The 18,949-nt window shown below is 44.4% G+C and overlaps 1 protein-coding gene across 6 annotated transcripts in view; it reads right to left on the reverse strand.

Annotated features, from left to right (window-relative positions):
- Positions 1–18,949, reverse strand: part of LOC147021948 (ankyrin repeat and fibronectin type-III domain-containing protein 1-like) — a 443,484-nt gene that overhangs the window by 37,809 nt on the left and 386,726 nt on the right. For all 6 annotated transcript variants that reach the window (XM_085892412.1, XM_085892411.1, XM_085892413.1 and 3 more), the window contains 4 exons: positions 5,790–6,005; positions 1,366–1,532; positions 1,115–1,268; positions 709–877 (listed from right to left, as the gene is read on the reverse strand). In XM_085892412.1, coding sequence (XP_085748538.1) covers positions 709–877; positions 1,115–1,268; positions 1,366–1,532; positions 5,790–6,005 — 706 coding nt within the window. The remainder of the gene's footprint in view (positions 1–708; positions 878–1,114; positions 1,269–1,365; positions 1,533–5,789; positions 6,006–18,949) is intronic.

Genomic DNA, 18,949 nt, shown 5'->3' on the forward strand with positions numbered 1-18,949 from the left:
GATCGCTGTCGGCTATGAAGATTGTGGCTGTCAGGACTGAAAGAAACGGTGCTGTTTTTGGCATGAGCAACCCATGTTAGATTTGTTTGCTTTTTAATTCAAAACACCCATTACTCTTGCCAAAGCCAGCCTCGAATGATCCACTTGGAGCCGTGTTAAATGGGATAAAAAATTCCAAGGAATATTCCAAAACATTGCAAACGCACAACCCAAAGATGAATTCAGTAGCAACACTAACATAAGACTGAAAAGCTAGTGACTGTGCTTTGCCTTCCCATTAAAGTATAATGGTCTGAATATATATATTTTTTGATGTGGCGACTCTCAGCAGGATGATTCTCCTGTGACTTTTATGTCCAGCATTTCAAAAAAAATCCATCAGTCAATGATTTTCCTGTAAATGCAGCACATTTGATTGAAGGATAGCTATTACACCGGGTTAATTACATTTAAATGTCACTTCTGTTCCAGACTTCAGCCCCCTACAACAAGCCATGCGGGGTTGTATCACATCTGTGGTATTAGGCAACTTAGCTGATTCACATATTCTTGGCGGTCTCATTTTTGAAGGATGGAACTTCAAATTTTGTTCACCACAGTGGATCATTAAGAGAATCAATAAACTACCTGCCTTTGAATTATGAGAAAAAAGGTGTTGCATCCATGATAGTTATGCTCTGCCCCAGATATGAGAGGTGAAAGGCATACCTAACTCAAAGACTTGTAGTGGGAGGGAGACCAGTCCAGAGACTGGTTTAAAAGTGCTGCCTTGGCCTGGAGCGACACAGACGTCATCAGAAGGTGGCAGCAACAGCAGGAAGGAGATTCCATTGCCAAACTCTACGAGGTCCTGAGTATGCAACCGGAAGTCTGCAGCCTGCATCGAGTCAGACAGGAGCACACGTCCAATAAATATTGTGTTGATGATAATTGTTAACATTACATTAAAGCTGTTATTAACTTGATGCAATTGGAAGAACAAAAAACAACCACACAAATGGCACGAGGAGTGAAGAAAAGAAAAGGGAAGCTAAAAAGGAACAAGAGATAAGAAGACACTGACAAAAACATCATGACAGAAATTTACATATATTGAGCAGAAAGACAAAAATACCTGCTCCAGTGGGACATGTAGCTGATGCAGCAGAGACAAAACGGCTACGTGTATCTCACGCAGAAAAATGCTCTCGGTGGTGTGTACGTCTCCTTCAGTTGCTCCGAAAACCTGTTCCAAACTTCCCACACGTCCAAGCGTCTCCCATTCTTCCCTGGAGAACCATGGGACCATCTTAAAGTCACAAGGCTCACTGTATATAATTCTTCAACATTAACTAAAGATGGTGATAACACGATAAGTCTACGCACCGAGAGAGGTGTCCATTGTCCCTCACTTTCGTGTGGCAAAGTACATTAGGCAGGGTCTGTGGGACAAGGATCTTGATCTGATCGACAGAACTGCAAAGCTTGAGGAAACCAAGATAAAGACCTGGAGCAAGCACCTGCTGCTGAGCTTTCTGAAAATCAATCTTCTCCTGCAAAGCGATAATTGTTTCGGTTGGACCTAAAGTCAAACTGAGTATAGAGCATTTGGCAGAAAATTTTTTCCCCTTCCATTTAAAAACAATCTATAACAAAATAACACAAACGCATCCCTGGTAATGAAAGGTGTTTCGGTCAAATGTAAAATGACACGAAGAAATGGAAGTAATCACAAAAGCAGAAAAAGACAATTATACCATGTAATACATTTATATCCAGCTGGACACAAGGAGATGACAACATATTACGCAGCAAAATAAAAACACAAATGGCAATCTAAAGACAGATGGCCAACCACATTTAACAGCCGAGTGGAATCGATTATAAGTACCAACATTAGTGGGGGTAGGAGGTGGGGGGCACATACAAGAAACGAGCCCTGAGAGAGTCTGTGGTGGTGTAGAGCTCAGCACGAGTACATCCAAATCCTGCCAATCAACTCAGCCAGGTTAACTGGCTACTTGTAACTTACTTACCTAGGTAGCCAGGCTACCTAGCCAGGTTACTTGTAACTGTCTTATCTTATGACCTTTAAGTATTTATCTAATTATATATTTTGTTTACTGATAGACTGCACTTGTTTACACTGCACTTCCTTGCAAACGACTCCACATGTCAATCACTCTGTGAGTAAACAAATCCCTGTCTCATTTCACTTTCTCTCACTTTTTCCTCCTCTTGAAGCTCCACCACTACACTCTTATTCCTAACCACCATCTCAAATATATATATATATATATATATATATATATATATATATATATATATATATATATATATATATATATATATTTGCATCCACTAGCCTGTTGATCTCCTTTAATACTTTGAAAACTTATATTGTTGTCAAGGTATTAAAAATACTTTTGTAGAAATAAATTTGCAGGTTAATAATTAATTGTATTGAAAAAATAAAAATGAAACCCATGCAGAGACACGGTTACAAGTTTGAAGTGTGTTGGGGTTGAAGCCAGAACAGCAGTAAGTTGGATAAGAACTGGCTTGTGATGTCCGAGTTAAAACACCCAAATTCAGGGGTGTGTGTTTACTCCATTGGGACGAGAACCCAGGTGAATGTAAGCCCCATGCGCAGTCTTACTGTGGTGTCGTTGTTCTTCAAAGGTCCAGGAATCTGCACCCCTCTTGCTGGTTTAAGTGTCACCAGTAACTAACACTTTGTTACATTTTGTTGTTCGAACTGTGAGCCTTTTTTTTTAACCCCCTCCCCTCCACCCTCCTACCTTTGGTCCTCTTCAGCTCCTAATTCTGATACAGGGATTCACACACTGTCTATGTTGACCGAAGTTAATTACAGAAAGGAGCTGCCGATATTGTATGCCATGTTGTCCAACTTCCATTTATGTTTCAGTGTTCATATTCCTGTGTAGAGACTTAGATTAAAGTGAAATTCTATTTGTGATTACTTGTTGCATTAGAGTGAAGAGATAGTAATCGGTGTGTCCTTCACTAATGATACATGTTTACATCCACAAAAAATATACACTGAAGGTGTACAAAAACTTTCACTCCAATGTGCCAGGTGAGTCCAAAGTTGGAGAATATATAGCTGGTGGACACTAACCATTATGCCGCCAGACTCAGTGGCATAACCGTTATAGCGTCTGCTCTTTATTGTCTAGGAGATGGATGGTTGAACCCCATACTTAAAAAATGGTACATACTATTTCCTTGCTTGATGCTCAGCATAAAAACAGGATAGAGTACAGACAATCAACCCTCCGTTGGAAATCACAGTACAGGCTTAATGAGCCAAATGACCTTCTCCTGCATTGAAGTTCCTTCTAAGGGAATCCATATTATAATACTGTACTTCGAAATGTAGCTTTGCATTGTTCATTTCCTGATTCTGATGTACCATACTCTGTTACGGAGCATCAGTTATGCCGAAGCAGTTTCTTGGTAAGAGTTATACTGGCTGCTTTGCCATTGCCTTCCCAGTAGTATTTAGAGTGGGAATTTGGAATTTGGTCATGGTGCCAGTGATAGCTCACTGACTCTTCACGAAGGATGCCGAAGGATATATAATGTCCACCAAATAATGCCAGCAGACTGGGCACCCAGTTTAACATCCATCTGAGGGATGGTGCACACATTGACAAAGCACCCTGCCTGCAAGACACCGGGATGACAGTTTATAGCTGGGTCAGGATTCCAACCCAGTCTATACAGCATAGGAGGAGAGTGTTCATACCTCCAGGCCATCAGCCAATATTTCTATACACACTGCTGACAAAAGTCTGAGACAATTTGCATTTTCTTCCATGATGCATAAGGAAGCAACTTTTGTTTTCATTGCAAACACACCTTTTATGAAAAAGGAAATCTTACTCAAATAATCAAATGTATACACAATATACCTTGATTTAAAGTAATAGCAGGAATGTCTACCCTTTCCCTCAAAACCGTTGAAATTTTTTGAGATGCCTTGAAATAATTTTGTTATAAACTCTTGTGGAATGGTTGGTGTTCCACGACTTTTTCAAGACCGAACAAAGATCATCTAAGTTGCTGGGAATGTTTTAAATTTTTTTTGTTGTTGTCCAAATAGTCCCATAAAGCTTCAATGATAATGATATCTGGCCTTTGAGAGGGGGGGGGGGCATTCCATGCATTGAATGACTCCAACTTCCTCTTTCTTTTACAAATAAGTTTCTATTATTCCAGCTGAGTGTTTTGGATCATTAACTTGCTGTAAGATGAAGCCTTAACCAACAAGTCTTGCACCACTGGGGATAGTATGGTGGATTAAAACTTGTTTGTACCTTGCTGCAGTCGATACATCACAATATACCATCTTGTTTCAGTAATATTCCAACTCCACTCATCCACAATCTTGAATTGAACCTCCTCCATGCTTAATTGTTGGCTTCAAGCAAGGCTCTTTATAAGTTTCAGTTATTCATCATCGCACATCCTGACTTCAATTAGATCCAAACAACTCAAACTTTGACTCACCTGTCCAAATAACTTTTGACCATTGCTCCATAATCCAATTTTTGTATTCTTGTGCATATTTCAACCTTTTAGTCTTTTTCCCCTTTCTTAACTTTTCCCCTTTCTTAGTCTCAAAAAAGTTTGAAATTCCTGCCGAACAAAAAACGACTCCTGCGAACAATTGACGACGCTTCCGAACCCCCGCGCATGTTTGGCGAACTTTTGGAGCCTAAAATACGAATGTTGGACTTTGCCATTTTTTCGACATTCACATCCTTCGCGAACCGTTTGCATGTCCCGTGAAAACTCACCTTTAAGGATATCATCTACAAGTATTACTCATCATTGTTATGAGTCAGAAAGCTTTGCAGGTTTTCCAGTTTTGGATTTGGCAATTACAGATGATGTTTCTCCATGCTTGCCGATTGTGCTTCAGATATCAACACGTTGAAAAGAGTGGGGCGAACTATTTCACTCAATGTTTTTCCTTCTTTGTGCAGGTACACTATTCGATGGCGATCTACCACTGAAATGTTAGCCATTTTGTTTTCAGCTAGCAATTAATCCTAACAGATCTGTATTCTGCAGTTCGAAAAGTGGGCTTTTAGCTTCATGGACGTGTAGAGAAGAACACCTGATGTTGATGATGAGGAACACCTGACAATGAGTCATCATTTAGATTTGATTGGGAAATGTGATGGATTAGCTACAACACATCATATTAGCTACTCACGTGTTGTTTACTTTGAGTTGTGATCCCAAGTTTTTGAAGATTCTGATAAATGTAAATTAAAGATTGCTAAATGACAAGTTTGGTTTCTTCTCACCCAAACTAAGCTGTATTCACAACAGTTGACGTTGTTATAATAGTAGAAAACACTAGTGGAGGCTTTGTAAATTGTTGATGCTCAAAACATCCATATATTGGAACTCCTAAATGCGTCTAAGGCCTTTGCACAGCCGTGTACGCAGTATACATTCTAAATTAATTACAAGTTTTGAAAGTCAAATTTAAAACACTGATGCAACAAACTCGGAAGTGCAGCATCGACCAAAATGTCACAATAACAAACCTTCCGAAAGCACATGCTGCTTTGCAATATGAGGAAAAGATTCATATGAAGTTTGGGAAGGTATATGGTCTTTTCAGGTTCGGGTGGTTGATGTAATTTTTTTGGTGAATATAGTGATGCTTGCATGAACAGATATATTAGGTTCATATGAGAAGGTCTTTTGGACCACCAAGGCTCTGGTTTATCATTCCTCGAGGGTGGAGGCAAAGCGGGGGCAGTAACCTGGAGTGTGATGAGCAGGACATCAAGAGCAGTAGGGTCTTCCAGGCCGGACAGTGATTTGCGCTGGCTCTGCAGTTTGCTTGCCGGCAGCCATCTCAGGTTGAGCGACGAATTTACAGAGTCGGCATATCGCAGTGTCACAAAAAGCCCATTGCCTTGACGGTCCTTCAGTGGCTCAAGGTAAGGCTGGCCCAGGTCCTGCGTGCCAAGTAGATGCTACGGAAACATTGTCATCATGCTGTGAGGAAATGTGTTCAAGAAGTACTCAGCACCAAGTGGTATCTCAAAATGATGCTTTGCCTTTCACATATAAACTCTCATCAAAGTCTGCTCCATAACTTCAAACTGTGGAACTGTTGGAACAAAATAGGTCAATCAATATGTGGCCATATACAAGAAACCAAAACTATTTTATATATATTTTTTTTCCCATATGACCAAACATTTTGGTAAAAATCTATCGAATCAAGACCAATGAAAGAGGGAAAGTAACCAGGGATTACAAACTATCTGAACGATCAGTAAAAACATTTTCAAATGGTGAAACGGTCAATTAAATGCCCATACACTATTATCGTAGCCGATAGGCTATACATTTCTCAGATAATGTTAAAAAGCAGAACTAAAAGTTTTTTACAATCAGAAAAATCCCCTGGAGCAGAGCTTCACCAACGCTCTTCATCGTCAAACCTGATTGTGTGGTGTACTATTTACAAAGGTAGTATGGAAGGGTTGTCCTTTTTGAAACACTGCAACCTGCAAGTGAGAGGTTTGGCTTAGGAAGCATTAATGAGGGTAATAAATATCGTGGTATTGAAAGGTAAGGATTGGGTGGTGATAATGTGGTGCACCACATGCTTGAAGCCCTGGAGATAAGAACAGCATTGCACAGCCTCTGGAAGGTGGTTCCACGTCGAAGTGAGGAACAAAAGAGTTGATATGTGCAGTCAATCCAGATTTTGAAAATTTGACGAGGAACAGCCTGGAGTTGTTGGGAGGGTCGGAGGGCTGAGAGAGCAGAGGCAGCAACATTGGAGAACATGTGGGGGAAAAAAATGACCTGCCTGGATGTGAAAAGAGTCAACTTTGTGCTTTGGCCTTATTGCAGGAGATTCCAATAATATTGAGAGCTTCAGACTGCGCAAATCCAGGAGAGACAGATATACTTTCATCATGATAGAGCCACACACCATATAGCCCAAGTGTCGACAAATTGTCGGCAACGACCCTTCTTTGATCACATCATCTTTTGATTTGATGACATTTCATCGCCTGTGAGATCTACGGATCGAACCTTCTCAGATTACTTTCTGTGATACGTTTTGAAAGACGAGGTGGGCCAAAAAAGTCTCAGCATTGCAGAAAGTTGAGGATAACATTTCTGTAGAAGTAGCCAATATACTGTAAGCATCGAATTGCCATCATGTGTGAAATGGCTATCCATAATTCCAAAAGAAACATTAATGTTAAGACATTTCTTCTGAAGAAGCTTGGTCGTGGCTTCACGGTTAAGGTGGTTAATTTAAATCTTAAGGTCCTGAGTTCAAGCCCTAGTTTGCTAAAATAATACCAGGTGGGTTGACTCAGCCTCCATCTGAAGTTGATTATATTATCAGCTGACTGGAAGTGAGCCAGTTCAATATCCTTTGTTGGAGTGGTGACCCATTAAGAATTGTGCCCTCCAGCCAATTAAACTGACTCGGCATCTTTGTGCATCTCACCATGTGAGGAGGACCATCCGTCATCAATCCATTTCTTCTGAGGGAGACTATTTGAAGGACTTCTATTATTTTTTATTATACAGAGTCAAGGCTCGTGGAGAGGCAAGAATGCAGAATTAACCAGGACAGTAGGAAGAGGGGACAGGGGAATGAACACACAATAGCAGGCTTGTGGGACAAAATAGCTCAGGGAGATGTGGAGGGATAAGGGACATCAGGAAGAATGAGAGCAATTGGAGGACACAGAGGGTGAACAAGGTGGTCACAGTCACAAACTCTCAATGTTGTTTTTGTTGTTTCAAATGCGGTCTGTGGCTGCTGGTTGCATCATTTTCTGGAAGTGTGGCTGGGCTGCTGATGCAGTTACCATAAGCTAGTACTCATTTTGCCGAACTCGAAAGGATGACAGGCTGAGTCAACGCCACCTGGTATTATTTCAGTGGCATGAAGGGGGCTCAAACTCAATCCCTTAATATTTTAAGCCAGCCACCTTAACCATATTAGATCTGTGACTCAGGTCAGGCAAGATTGTCAGGTCAGGCCAGATTAGATCTGTGACTTGCTGCAAGTACCATGAAAACCTGCACTAACATGTTTCATGGTCGGGTTGTCGGCGACTAAACCGTCTCCCCCAGCAGGTTTCCTGGTGAAGAGGGTGTATGATATGGACACACAGCAGGATTAAAATCAAAACCTGTCAAAGGGCAGAGGAGCTCCTTCTGAGCCAACGGCCATCCAAATCTAGTGCCCAATTGTTTCTACGGACATCCTCCTGCAGTTGGATTACTTTTTTTTAGGAGGCTGGTGGCAGGATTTGCACTGAAGCCAATGTAAAACCCTTCACTCCACAAAACACAAGAAAAATGCAAAGAAAATTGAAAACCCACCCATGGGAGTACCTCTTGTGCAGCTGCTCATCGCAGGGCAGCTCACCTGATGATGGGATTGGGGCAAAGCCTTCGGGATGCCCACTCTTTGATGATAGGAGGAAAGCTACGGGGTAACCTTCCCAGGTCAGATTGCGGTAGTGTGTGTCGGGGTGGTGCTGAGGTGTTGTCCACCAGACAGCGGTCTCCTTGGGTTAACCAGAGGTGGTCTGTTTGGGTGGGTGCCTGGAATGTCCTATCCCTAAGAGAGGATAATCACCTGTGTCTGTTATCTACCGGAGTGCTCAGTTCCTCAATACTGAAAACAGGATTGCTGTAACAACTCTGAAGTTGCAGCTTAAATCCGGGTGAATGGTACCATCCCAGCCGAGGCTGGATGTTGGCAAGCTCAAGGATGATCGGGGAGCTGAGGAGTTTGCGAACAGGCTGAGTGGGGATTTTGGGGATCTGGGTGCTTTGAGAAATCCTGAAGTGTTGTTAAGTGCCTTCAAGACCACCATCCTTGATGTTACCGGTGGATGTCTTGGAACTCACCGCAGGCTGAAGAAGAAATTTGTTTCTCAAGGGAGACTGGATACCATTGACCAGAGTCGCAGGGCCAGGCTGAATGGCAGAGTTGAGCTGTTTAGGGAACTGAGGCGTAAAACTGTACGTGTGCTGAGTGTGGACAAGGAGGCCTATGTATGAGGAATCTGTGAGGGGGTAGAGCATCACCTGTGGTGAAGTGATTCTCGTACAACTTACAGGGGCATTTGAGCACTGCGTTCCTGCAAGCCCGTCCCTTGGTGAACTGCAGTTGGAGTGGAGGGTGTTGGGCTCTTGACAGAGGAGTCCGAAGTGAAGGCCCGCTGAGCCAGTTACTTTGAGCGGCTCTACCAGACTGATCCACCAGCTGTTGAGTTGGATGTCAGGGGTGCTACTATTCCTATTGCTGACCCTCAAATCAACTGTGATCCACCTTCGTTTGTGGAAACACAGGTTGCAATAAACCGTTCGAAATGGGGTAAAGGTCCTGGGATTTGTGGCATCCATGCCATACTTCTCAAGGCTGGTGGAAATGCTGCACTCATGTCATTGCATGCAATTCTGTGTTCTGCCTGGAACACGGGCATCATCCCAACTGACTGTAAGAGGGGCCTTGTTGTCACTCTCTGGAAAGGGAAGGGTGATCTCCAGGATGGCAACAACAACTGAGGAGTGACACTGCTCTCAGTGCCGAGCAAGGTCTTTGCTTGGATAATTCTTGATGGGGTTTACCACCATCTGCTTGAGCACCAGCACCCAGAACAGTCAATCTGATCAATCTGATGTCTGAACTATACTCTGGAATTGAGAGTGCTGTGAGATGTGGTGATACCATCTCCGACTTATTTCCAGTTGCTACTGGGGTTTGGCGGGGTGTGTACTGGCCCCCACACTTTTCAGTGCTTGTATGGACTGGATTCTGGGGAGGATGTCAGAGAGACCAAGCTGCGGTGCATTGTTTGAGAATGTCAAGATCTTTGACCATGATTTCGCAGATGATGTAGTCATCTTTGCGGTGACTCTGGATATCCTTTTTGGCACCCTCGAAGTGCTGAATGAGGACTCTGAGCCACTGGGATAATGGGTTTCCTGGGTCAAAACTAACATCCAGGCTTTCATTGACATATTGGATGCTGCTATCTTGTTTGTACCTGTTTGTGGCGAGGATGTTGAGGTCACGAAGAGATTCACTTACATTGGCAGTGATATTCATCTCTCTGCTGGCTGTGAGCGAGAGGTTAATTGATGTCTGGTTCAAGCCTGGGGAGTCATGGATTCACTGGATCATTGGGTGTGGCATTGTCAGTACCTGTGCAGGAGGACGAAAGTCCGAGTCTTCAGGTCCTTGATGCTTCCAGTCTTGCTCTATGGATGTGAGACTTGGACTCTGACCAGGGATCTGAGATGGAGACTTAATTCCTTTGGTACCAGGTGTTTTTGGAGAATCCTTGGCTATTGCTGATCGGACTTTGTGTCCAATGAGTGGTTGCTGAGAGAGACTCAAATGAGATTTGTTACCTGCATAGTCGGTGAGCGTCAGCTGCGGCTGTATGGACATGTGATTCATTTTCCCTTCACTGATCCTGCTCACCAGATTCTCTCAGCGAGGAAGCCTCGCTCCTCACGAGGGAGCCATTGGAGGAGGCCAATGGGCCGAGCACATGCTTTGTGGTTGCAGCAGGTTGATTGGCATCTCAAGGAGATGGGGATGAGCCAGGCATCTGCCTGGAGGATGGCCAGACGGAGGCCCCTGGAGTCACCAGCGGAAAATGGACACAGCAACATGCTGCGCCGACGCATGCTCCCATATCTGACCTGAGCTGATCGTAACGACAAAGCCAACACCATTCTTACAAATTTCCAATCACAGAAGTGGAAAGAAAAACTGAAAACCCAGTTAAATGTGGGCTTGATGAGGGTTCTTGAGGGTAGAAAAGATCATGGGCGTGGATGGGAGATAACCTGAGACATCCCAAAATTAATCCAAAATCCAAAGATGTGAGATGATATGTGCTGTTATGGCTTGAATTGGTTGAAACCCAAAATGTTTCTGCTGTCCCTACATTTCTAGGGAGACGATTCCATGCTTTAACTCTTCCATGAGTGAAATATGCCAACCATACTATCCTCATAAATCTCCTATTCTTCATTCTGAAGATGTAGCCCCTGGTCCTGCCTCTGTCATTTCTGCTGAAGAACTGTTCTGCACTTATTTTCTCAAGTCGATACTATTAATTATTTTAAATCTCTCCATCCGATCCTCTCATAATCGCCTCTTCTATCATATCCCCAAGTAATAACAGTCGCTTTTTCAATGCCTTTTGTGCCTTTGATCGTATGTACCCATTGCAAAACCATCAGCCAACAGATGGGCATTCTATGAAATTTAGTGTCGTTAAAATAACATTTTATGGTGTCGTACTGACTTTGTGGGTACTGAATTGTCATTAGTATGGTGTCACACAATGATGGTTGATGTGTGATACCATTGGCGTTATTTTGCACAGAGTAAAAAGTCAGCATCACACAACCATTTGTAAATTCCGTTCTTTTAGGCATGTTGACCAGGAAGGTTATGAATGAAGGATTTCCGCAGGCCAGGCGACCGCGTGATTACTTCTTTTAAGTTTTGGAGGCTGCCTGAATGCAGTTTTCAATGTTTGTATCTGCATTGTTGTCCATCGTGACTGTCCTGCCAATATATTTAAAGGGGAACCCAAACGTTCAGACCACATTGATGCTAATCTACCCGTTGATACCCTACAAAATAGATATGATATGTCTTTTTTTTTTTTTTTTTTTTTTTTTTTTGTATACCTTGGTCGAGGCTCGTATGAGAGCTAACACACAACTCACAGCAAGGAGGCATGAGACAAGAGGGGCGGGAGTGGAAGGGACAAAACAGTGGGGAACAGACACATTAGGTGAACTGTGGAAGGGAGTGGGATGGGGATGGGACGGGGAACATGGCGAGGGGAAGATGGACATTAAAGGGACTTTCAGGAAGGAAAGCAGGAGAATTGAAGGAAGTGGGCTTGGGTGGATTATCGGGGGTAGAAAAGATCGAGGATTTGGATGGGGGAAGATAAGAGGTGGTGGTGAACAGCTGTTTTGAAAGCCTGAAGGGAAGAATGGGAAAGAATAGAGTGAGGAAGTTTATTCCAAAGGCGGGAAAAAGAGGAATGAAAGAGTGAAGATGAGCAGTGATTCGTGATTTTGGTAGTTTTACCAGAAGGGGTTGTTACGGACCTTGAGCGCCCTGTGGAAATGTGGTTGGGACAAATCGCAGAGAGAGCAGGGGGGCAAGGCTGGAGAGGAGTCGGTAGAAGACAGAAAGACCACCGACCAACCTGCGGTGATTGAGTGAGAGGCCCAAAGACTCAGCTTCATTGCGGGAGATGCCAATGATCTTAAAAGCCCTGGTTTCCCGACAGCGTGAAGTCGAGAAAGGTGGGGAGGCAGGAGCACCAGCCCAGAGGGGAGAGCAGTACTCCATCAGGCTACGGACAAAAGCTTTGTAAGTGGTCAGGAGCTCAAGAGGGCCGAGGAAGGACTTTGCACGACGGAGGATTCCCAGTCGGCGAATGGCTTTTGAGGCAAGGTTGGAAATGTGACTTTCCCAGGAAAGGTCAAGGGAGATAGTGAGACTCAGAACCTTGAAACAAAAGACTTCTTCCAGACGATTGTTCACAAAGTGGATGGCTGGGGCCCGGTTCTAAACGGTCCTTTCGAACACACATAGTGAGAGTGTGAGATTTGTCTGGATTGAAAGACATGTTCCACGTGTTGGACCAGTTTGTGATTTTATCCAGATCTGCAGTGAGCGAAGAAGCTGCTGCTTGCCGGTCTGAGGGATGACAGATGGTACGGCAGAGGGTTGAGTCATCGGGAAAGAGAAATAGAGGATTTTCCAGAGAGGCCGAGGGATCATTGATGAAAACCAGAACAAGAACAGGGCCCAGAACGCTACCTTGAGGAACTCCAGCCTGCACAGGAAGAGGGGATGAAAGAACTCCATTTAGGGCCACACGTTGACTGCGACAGGAGAGGAAGTCTGCGAGCCATGAGTGGAGATGGCCTTGAATACCATGGGCAGAGAGTTTGGTGAGTAGGGCAGGGTGCCAGACTGTGTCAAAAGCACGTGATATGTCCAGGGATACGGCTCGGATTTCCTGTCTGGCATTGAGGACCTCCATCCATTGATGGGAGAGCAGTAGCAGCATATCTAGGGTAGAGTGACCTTTGTCTGAAACCAAATTGATGATTGGAAATCAAGCCATTGGAGAAGAGGAAGGATTTCATGTCTGGAAGCGATGATGGATTCCATAACCTTGCTGATGATTGGGAGAAGGTTTATTGCTCTATAGTTTCAGGGATCTGTTTTTGCACCTTTTTTATTCTGGGCAGTGAGGTTAGGAGATTTCCAAGCAGATGGCAGATGACCTTGGAAATTTGAGAGGGTGAATAGAACAGAGAGAGTGTGAGCAAGAGCAGAAGAGCAGACTTTGAGGACACCTGGCTGATGCCGTCTGGACCGCTTGCAGAATCTGACTCGAGGTTTGAAAGCAAGCTCTCCACCTTGTCAGGAGAAAAGGATACAGAGTCCAGGGACAGTTGGGTGCGACTGGGTAAAGTGGGTAGAGATAGTGATGGGTTTGGGACACAAGATTTAGCTGCAAACACCGAGTTTAGACATTCAGCTTTATCACGTGTGGAATCAGCAGTGCGGCCATTTGAGGTAAGGGAGGGGATGGAGGGGGAACATACACCAGAAACAGATTTGATTAAACGCCACCAGGATTTTGAGGAGGGAGAGAGGTTTGAGAGTTCAGACTTGAGATGAGAAAGATGTTGTTTTCTGGCTCTCCTGAGGGTAGCTACACACTTGTTCCGAGCTTTGTGGAAAGAACTGAGATTGCTCTCAGTTGGGTTTGCTTCATGAGGCAAAGGCAAGTTGTTTCAGGACAACTGCCTCGCCACAAGCTTCAGTAAACCAAGGGCGGGAGGAAGGGTAAGACAACTGAACACGAGAGGGGATAAATCTGTGCATGAGGGAGAGCAAGTTTCTTTGAAAGAATTCCCAGGATGAGTTGATGTTTGAGAAAGTAGTGATAGGAGACCAGTCTGTAAGTTTGATGGCTGCTCGGAGACCCTGCCAGTCGGCTTGAGTGAAATGCCAGACTCGACGGCGGTGAGGTGGTTCTCTGATAACAGCCAGAGAGATGTCCACTTTAATAAGGACGTGGTCAGAAGAACCAATTGGAGCGAAGGAAGAGCAGCAGATATTGTCAGGGAAATTTGTCAAAATCAGATCCAGAAGAGATGGAGTACCATTGGTTGAGATCCGGGTCGGGAAGTTGACCGATTGAGTCAGTCCCAATGAGTCACAGAAAGCTTTTGCTGATGTCCCATGGCAGGTGAGAGAGGTACCCACACCTAGCCAACTGGCGTGATGACAATTGAAGTCGCCACATAAGAGGAAGAGAGAGTTTGGATGAGAAGATAGAAGAAGGTCCATGTTTTCGGAGAGTGAGGTGTAGATGGAGTCATCACAGTTCGGTGGACGGTACAGTACACATATAAACATGAGGTGGGAGTGGAGGGGAAGCCGAAGCCAGAGGTATTCCTGGGGGTGTGGGGGAGTGAGAGCAGTGCAGGGAGAGTGAGGAATAGAGTCTTTGATGAAGAGAGCAACACCTCCACCAGGACGAGGCTCAGGTCTGTCATACCGTAAGAGGGAGTAACCAGGGAGAGATACTTGGGAGTCAGACACGTCTTGGGAGAGGAAAGTTTCTGTTAGGCAGATAATGTCTGGTTTGTCAGTGGCAACCTGCATGGAAAGATCTGAAAGGTTTGAGCGAAGGCCCCGGATATTTGAGGTCCACACTTTTAATGAAGAGGTAGGGGAGGAGGCTTTTGGTGCAGGAGGTGGAGGGGCGGGGGAGGGTCGGACGAGGGACGAGGGGGGAGGTAAGGAGGGTTGCTGAAGGAGTGTGGGGTATTGCAGAATAGCGAGGGGAGGGGGCCGAATAATGAGGAGGAGAAAAGGCTCTGTGGTGCTGTGAGAGAGGGGGGACAAGAGACAAGGAAGATGGCAGTTGAGGATTTGAGGAGGTGGAGTGAAGAGATGGAGGTGAGAGGGCAGTGGAGGGAGGCAGGTTGGTGGATGAGAGGGGGGCAACTTAGAGAAGGAAGAGTGAGGGGGATTAAAGGTGGGAGAAAGGTGAGGGGGAATTTTTGAAAGAGGTGAGAGGGAGGCTTGGAGGGAGAAGAGTGGGATGGTTGCTTTGAGAGTGAGAGTGAGGGGTGAGGGGGGTGAGTTGGCACTGAAGTTGGAAAAAAAGAATGGTTGATGGAAAGCGAGCATCCATGGCAAACTGTGGTTTTTAAAAGTTTTAGGTCAGAGATACGATTTAACACAATTCGTGATGGATGCAATGAAGGCGAATTCAGAGCATGGAGAGAAGAAGCGCTGTAATAGTTGGATTTTTTAGGCAAGGAATGAAGGAGAGGTCGAAATGAGAGCAGTCTGTTAAAATAGCAGAAGAGTAGTGCATTGTGAAACAGTAAAGAGTACCACATGTGTGAGAGAGGAAGATGAAGCATTATAAGATCGTTTTTGTTGTTAATATTAATGTATGAGAGAGTTCAACAGATTAGGTCATGGAAGTGTAAAAAAAAAAAAAAGAAATCGAGGAAGACGAGGAGGAAGTTAAGAGGAAGAAGTAGCAGAATCGGGAGAAGGTTGTTGTTGTTGGGTTTTTTTTTTTTTATTTTATTTTATTTTTTTTTTTTTTTTTTTTTTTTTTTGAGATAAGAAAGAGATTAGTTGGGAGAATGGGGGATATTTGGAAAGTGGGGAGGATGAAAATTGAAGTTAATGCGGAGGATAGAAATTGAAGGTAATGGGGAGAAAAAACAAACAAACAAAAAAAAAAAACGATCGAACACCAAGTGGAACCGGTAGGCCTCAAGCCTAGGACTAGGCCTCAAACACCAGGTGAGAACGTCGACAATAAATACTCACAAAATAGCACGATTTTTGAAACAAAACCGAACTAGGAACACACATTAACATGTAGGTGAGAAAATTAAACAGTTAAAACGGGACAAATAACAACCGGAACTTAACTTTGAGAATGTCAGCAGGGAGCCCCGAAGGAGACCTCTTGCCGCTCAAAACCGGAACCGGAACCGGAAGTCTTTTCTGATTTCTGAATTATAAAGTGGATAAATTTGTGATTAAAGGTCAAAATCTTCTTCCCTTTCTTCTTCTTCTTCTTCTTCTTCTTCTTCTTCTTCTTCTTCTTCTTCTACTTCTTCAGATTAGCCGTGATGGCCAACATGGAAGTAGACCACCATATCTGTACTGTGTACGGGTTACATCGCCGTACATTTTAACTCAAACGGTGAATTATTTTCGGTTTTCCCCAAATATTCCGAGTCGATGTGTCGTTGGTGCTTGTATAATAATACAAACCGAGATGGTTTCATGCTACACCAGTGGCCGAAAGACCCTAAGTTTGCCAGAAATTTAACGAGGTTTGTCTGAAATACCCGCATGTGGATCAGGCCAAGAAAATGTTTGCTTTTGAGCTCGGAACATATTACAGAGCACTGTTATGAAACAACAGAGATGGCGAGATCTTGTGGTTATCTGCCACAATTGAGAGGGGATGCCATCCCCATGATGAAGCAGAAGAAAAAGTTGTCGCTCTCAACTATAACACCATCTCTACCCAGCTAACTGCACATGTACACGGACGATTTCAGTGGTGAACCAAATACCTGTTGCAATTGTCTGGCAGTTACCACAACAGCACCTGAAAATAATTATCTATTATATAACAACACAAATTTCTACAAATAAAATGAACCTCCATCTATTTATAGTGGAGAAAAAGTATATTTATGTATATATGTCAGAATGTATGTACAGTATGTATGAATGTATATATGTATGATCTACTCCTCCGAGAGGATTTGACCTAGGACGCCAAAACTTTCAGGGACGTGCCCCCTCCACCATCCTCCTCACAATCATGACCACAATACCCACCATCCCACCCCCCCTCCATCATCTCCTCACAATGCCCATCACCATCCCACACACCGCTCCACCCTCCTCCTCCCCACAATCACTCATCCACTGTGGAGGGAGATCGACATCTCATGGACAAGACGGTGGGACACGGCATGGACAGAAATTGAGTCCAGGGAAAGTATGAAACGGGATGATCCCATAACATACAATAGAGCAGGTTAGTCTGTGATGGTGGGACAAAGCATTCGTCGCCCATTCAACTGTCAGGTGATGCATATTTCTGCTAGAATAATATATAAACCGATTTATCAATCAATGCAACATCGCACACTTATCAACTGTCAATTGAATGGAAAAATCAAACCCCACCGAGCTAAAGTGATCATGTGACCAGCGTTTTCATCTTCAATAACACTTCCGCCTTCTTTCTCTGAATCCCTCGGACGTGGCTCAAAACAATACGGCTCCCCAATTCCCCCAAAAGCGTTTCCATGAATAATTTTGTCTCCAATAGTTCCTTCAAAATCCCACTGATCAGTTTGAACATTCTGAGAACCTTCGGAGTTGCTAATGACGGTGGAATCAGTATCTGAATCCAAGCTCGACATGCACTGTTCCATTATGTAAAGCCGCCGTTTGGATCAATGCGGCTTCAAGGTGTGACGTCACTGGCAAAATCAAACATCGACACTTTAGGGCTTTTTTCAACACTTTCTAATTAAATAGGCAAAAAAAAAAATGAAATTTTTTTCTCTCTTCAAATTCTTCTCTTCTTCCTCTTTCGGCTTGCTCCCGTTAGGGGTCGCCACAGCGGACCAACCGTCTCCATTTCGCTCTATCCTCCACATCTTCCATTGACACTCCAACCACCCGCATGTCCGCCCTCACCGCATCCATGAACCTCTTCTTTGGCCTTCCTCTTCTCCTCCTGCCTGGCGGCTCCATCTTCAACATCCTTCTCCCGATATACTCCGTTTCCCTCCTGTGCACATGTCCAAACCATCTCAATCTCGCCTCTCTCACTTTGTCTCCAAACCGTCCTACCTGCGCTGTCCCTCTAATATACTCATTCCTTATCCTATCCATCCTCGTCACTCCCAACGAGAATCGCAGCATCTTTAACTCTGCCACCTCCAGCTCTGCTTCCTGTCTTTTTGTTAGTGCCACCGCCTCCAAACCATACAACATAGCTGGTCTCATTACCGTCTTGTATACTTTCCCCTTCACTCTTGCAGCTACCCTTCTGTCACAAATCACTCCTGCAACTCTTCTCCACCCACTCCATCCTGCCTGCACTCTCTTTTTCACTTCTCTCCCACACTCTCCGTTACTTTGGACAGTTGATCCCAAGTATTGAAACCAATCCACCTTCCCCACCTCAACTCCTTGCAACTGCACCATACCACCACCCTCCCTCTCATTTACGCACATGTACTCCGTCTTAGTCCTACTGACTAACATTCCCCTTCTCTCCAGTGCGTACCTCCACCTCTCAAGGCTCGATTCAGCCTGCTCCCTACTCTCCCTACAGATCATGATGTCATCCGCGAACATCATAGTCCATGGAGACTCCAGTCTGATCTCGTCCGTCAACCTGTCCATCACCATTGCAAACAGGAAAAGGCTCAGAGTCGATCCTTGGTGCAATCCCACTTTAACCTTAAACCGGTCCGTCATTCCTACCGCACACCTCACCGCTGTCACACTGTCCTCGTACATATCCTGCACGATCCTCACATACTTCTCCACCACTCCCGACTTCCTCATACAATGCCACAACTCCTCTCTTGGCACCCTATCATAAGCTTTCTCTAAATCCACAAACACACAATGTAACTCTTTCTGGCCTTCCCTATACTTCTCCATCAACATTCTCAAAGCAAACATCGCATCAGTGGTGCTCTTTCCTGGCATAAACCCATATTGCTGCTCACAGATCGTCACCACTCCTCTCAACCGAGCTTCCACTACTCTTTCCCACAA

The sequence above is a fragment of the Eptatretus burgeri genome, chromosome 8, assembly GCF_056783735.1.
Source record: "Eptatretus burgeri isolate ZD-2024b chromosome 8, Ebu_testis_v1, whole genome shotgun sequence".
Lineage (NCBI taxonomy): Eukaryota > Metazoa > Chordata > Myxini > Myxiniformes > Myxinidae > Eptatretus > Eptatretus burgeri.